General features: G+C 40.4%; 1 protein-coding gene across 1 annotated transcript in view; it reads left to right on the top strand.

The window, feature by feature from the left end:
* Positions 1-2997, top strand: part of osbpl7 (oxysterol binding protein-like 7) — a 12791-nt gene that overhangs the window by 6553 nt on the left and 3241 nt on the right. The window contains 8 exon segments of the mRNA XM_020604753.1: positions 1-25; positions 394-500; positions 610-775; positions 1702-1848; positions 1939-2075; positions 2468-2605; positions 2765-2828; positions 2967-2997. The exon segment at positions 1-25 is cut by the window's left edge and continues 16 nt beyond it; the exon segment at positions 2967-2997 is cut by the window's right edge and continues 10 nt beyond it. Coding sequence (XP_020460409.1) covers positions 1-25; positions 394-500; positions 610-775; positions 1702-1848; positions 1939-2075; positions 2468-2605; positions 2765-2828; positions 2967-2997 — 815 coding nt within the window.

Below are 2997 nucleotides of genomic sequence, written 5' to 3'. Positions count from 1 at the left end.
GACATCTGCACCGTGTCACTTCGAGGTCAGAAAAATTGATGTGTGCATCCATACATACGGATAAATGGTGCTCTATGAGGTCAGAGCTACACAGAGATGTCTATATTTTTGTCCCCAGCTACATACATGAGAGGGTCAGAATATTAGGAACACCTCTGAATATAAGGTAGTCCAGTACAATACCACCTTTAACTATGACCTCAGTAAGAATCATATAACATCTAATATATACAGTTTCACCAAAAACTGAATTTTATGAGCTTCATAAACACAGATGTTAAGGTGCAAATGTTGCACTGAAGTGGATTCAGCTTTACAGGTGTACCTAATAAAGACACACAGCTCTGAAGGCATCTGCTGAAACTTACAGTATGCCTTCTTACTTCCCTTCAGTGCTTGCATCTCTGAAGTCAGTTCATGAGAGTCTGTACAAGGAGAGGCAGAAGCTGCAGGAAATCTGGGAATCTAACAGCATCCACCAGTCTGACACATTAGCTGAGGTAAGATTCACGCTGTGCCTCTCATCTCGATCATCTGGCATATATTCCTTTGTGGTTTTTGATGGCCGGGTTTTATTGTCTCTCTCTCCTTGTCTTGCTCCGTCATCAGCCTGCAGCAGTGAGGCACTCATCTCACAGGCCTCCTTCAGTTGTAGATTCAGCTGCGGAGTATTTTGACGCCAGAGATGACATCCTTTGTGACAGTTCCTCTGAGGTTTCTGATGAATCAGGACTCAGTGATGGAAGCACTAACTCAGAGCCAGAGGAAGGACATGGTGGGTGCATGTTCACCTCTACCTTCATCCTTCCACACCTTCATGTGTATATATATATATTTCTACATTTATCAATCTGATTCTAATCCATGCAACAACATGTGGGTTACAAATATGAAAAACAGAAAAAAGAAAGGGGTGTTGGAAACATATAGGCACAAAATGTCAGTGAAATAAGTAATGTTAAATAGTTTCACAAACAAAAAACAAAATTAGTGAAGTTAAACAATAATTATTTACTGTGTGTTTAATTGATATTTCTTTTACTGGACACTGAACTTTAGTCATGTAAGTGGTCTGGCTTAGGTGTCTGCCACAAATTTTATAAACTTAAACTTTATAGAGGCATTTTTAGTCACCAGACAGAGGATGAAATCTAATGAATGTAGTAATTCCCTAATTTCCCCTGCAGCGCCACCATGTGGCGGACATATTTTTAATTAAGTATATTGGGTTAATTGCTGTAATATTTGGTGCAGACATTCATGTTCTGTACAGGATGAACTCTAGTAACTTTGGCCATCCCTGAGTTTTTGTTCTAGCCCCATCCTTGGGGTAAATCTATACTTGTTTAATACTTTGTTAATTAATAAATGGCATCAGCCTCAGAGGTTCTTTGTCTTTAGCACTAATTAGCAAATGTTACCATGCTGACTCCCCAAACTAAGATGTGGAACTGGTAGCAATATACCAGCTAAACATACACATATTAAAATTGTTATTGTGAACATATTAGCACTATGATTTTAGCATTGAGTTTAAAGCACAGCTGCCCCTAAATACAGCCTGACAGAGCAGCTATAAGCTGCCAGCTTGGCTGAAGGCTCTTCTTGCGACTACCCCATCACACTTTTAGTCATGAAAATTATTCCCAGTCCTGATTATCAGTATGATTAATATTAATTCCTGTTTCACCTACATTACAGAATCAGCCACATGCAAGTACCGCGCTAGCATTTCCAGAACTCCTAACAGCGTTGTTCCCAAGAGCAGTGGGCTGCGAGCTACACTGCCTGCTCACTGTCCAGACAACAGCCACATCGGCCTCATGGCCATCCTCTACAATAATATAGGCAAGGACCTAAACTTTTACTAATAGCATCACCCCACCATGTGTTTACATAAAAAGGATTTCTGATTTTCTTTGTGCTTTTCCTCTTCAGGCAAAGACTTGGCTCGAGTGTCCATGCCAGCCGCTCTCAATGAGCCACTTAACCTGCTGCAGAGGTTATGTGAAGAGCTGGAGTACAGTGAGCTGCTGGACACTGCCAGCAACACCCCAGACCCGTACCAGAGGATGGTAAGGCTGTTCACATACAGTGGGTTTGGAAAGAAAGATGTTGACTTGATAAATCTGTGTTCATCTGCCTATGTGTTGACAATGTTATATAATTATACATTTCTGCTCCACTTATTAGCAGTGCTCAGCCAGATGCTGGCTTCAAAAAAATAAATCCTGGCTCTAACTGAATCCCAGTCAATAATTTCTCTCTAAAAATACACAATTAACTATTTTTTCCAGGAGACTTCATGGTCTCACTTGCTATTTTAGGCCCTCTAACATTTTGGATGTTACTACTCCATTAATAAGATGTTAGGGTTAAAATAAAGATTGAACAAAAAAAAATATCCATATTATTTACAGAAAGAAAAGAAGTGTTCTTTTAATGTTGTGTATTGTATCTCTTGCAGGTTTACATTGCTGCCTTTGCCATCTCTGGTTACTCCACTGCGATGTTCAGAAACCGCTACAAGCCCTTTAACCCGGTGCTGGGGGAGACCTATGAGTGCATCAGAGAGGACCGGGGCTTCCGCCTCATCAGTGAGCAGGTATCCCAGAAAGAACCCAAACATATTTAATAGTATCTATGTACAGTATAGTAGCTTTTAGGAGCAGACAAACAGGCTACCTAATTTGGAATTACAATTTATTTATTACTTGAACAGACCGAGAAGCATAGTCAGCACTGTTCTGTTTTCCCATTCCAGGTCTGCCACCATCCTCCCATCTCTGCCTGCCATGCAGAATCAGAGAACTTCTCCTTTTGGCAAGGTGAGAATCTTTTCTTATCAAACCAAAATCGGCCTTTTGTGTGCTAGTCAGTGGCCCTCATCATAAGTGTTTGTCTGCTTTTAAAATGCATGCATGTATTATAAAGTGTCATCAGCACTTGTTTATGTTGCTGAACAGACCAGAGATGGAAAAATAAATTCTGGGGAAA

This window comes from Monopterus albus, unplaced genomic scaffold (genome assembly GCF_001952655.1).
Source record: "Monopterus albus unplaced genomic scaffold, M_albus_1.0 scaffold67.1, whole genome shotgun sequence".
In the NCBI taxonomy this organism is placed as follows: Eukaryota; Metazoa; Chordata; class Actinopteri; order Synbranchiformes; family Synbranchidae; genus Monopterus; species Monopterus albus.
Note: the sequence above shows the minus strand (reverse complement) of the source record. Positions and strands in the feature narration are given on the sequence as shown.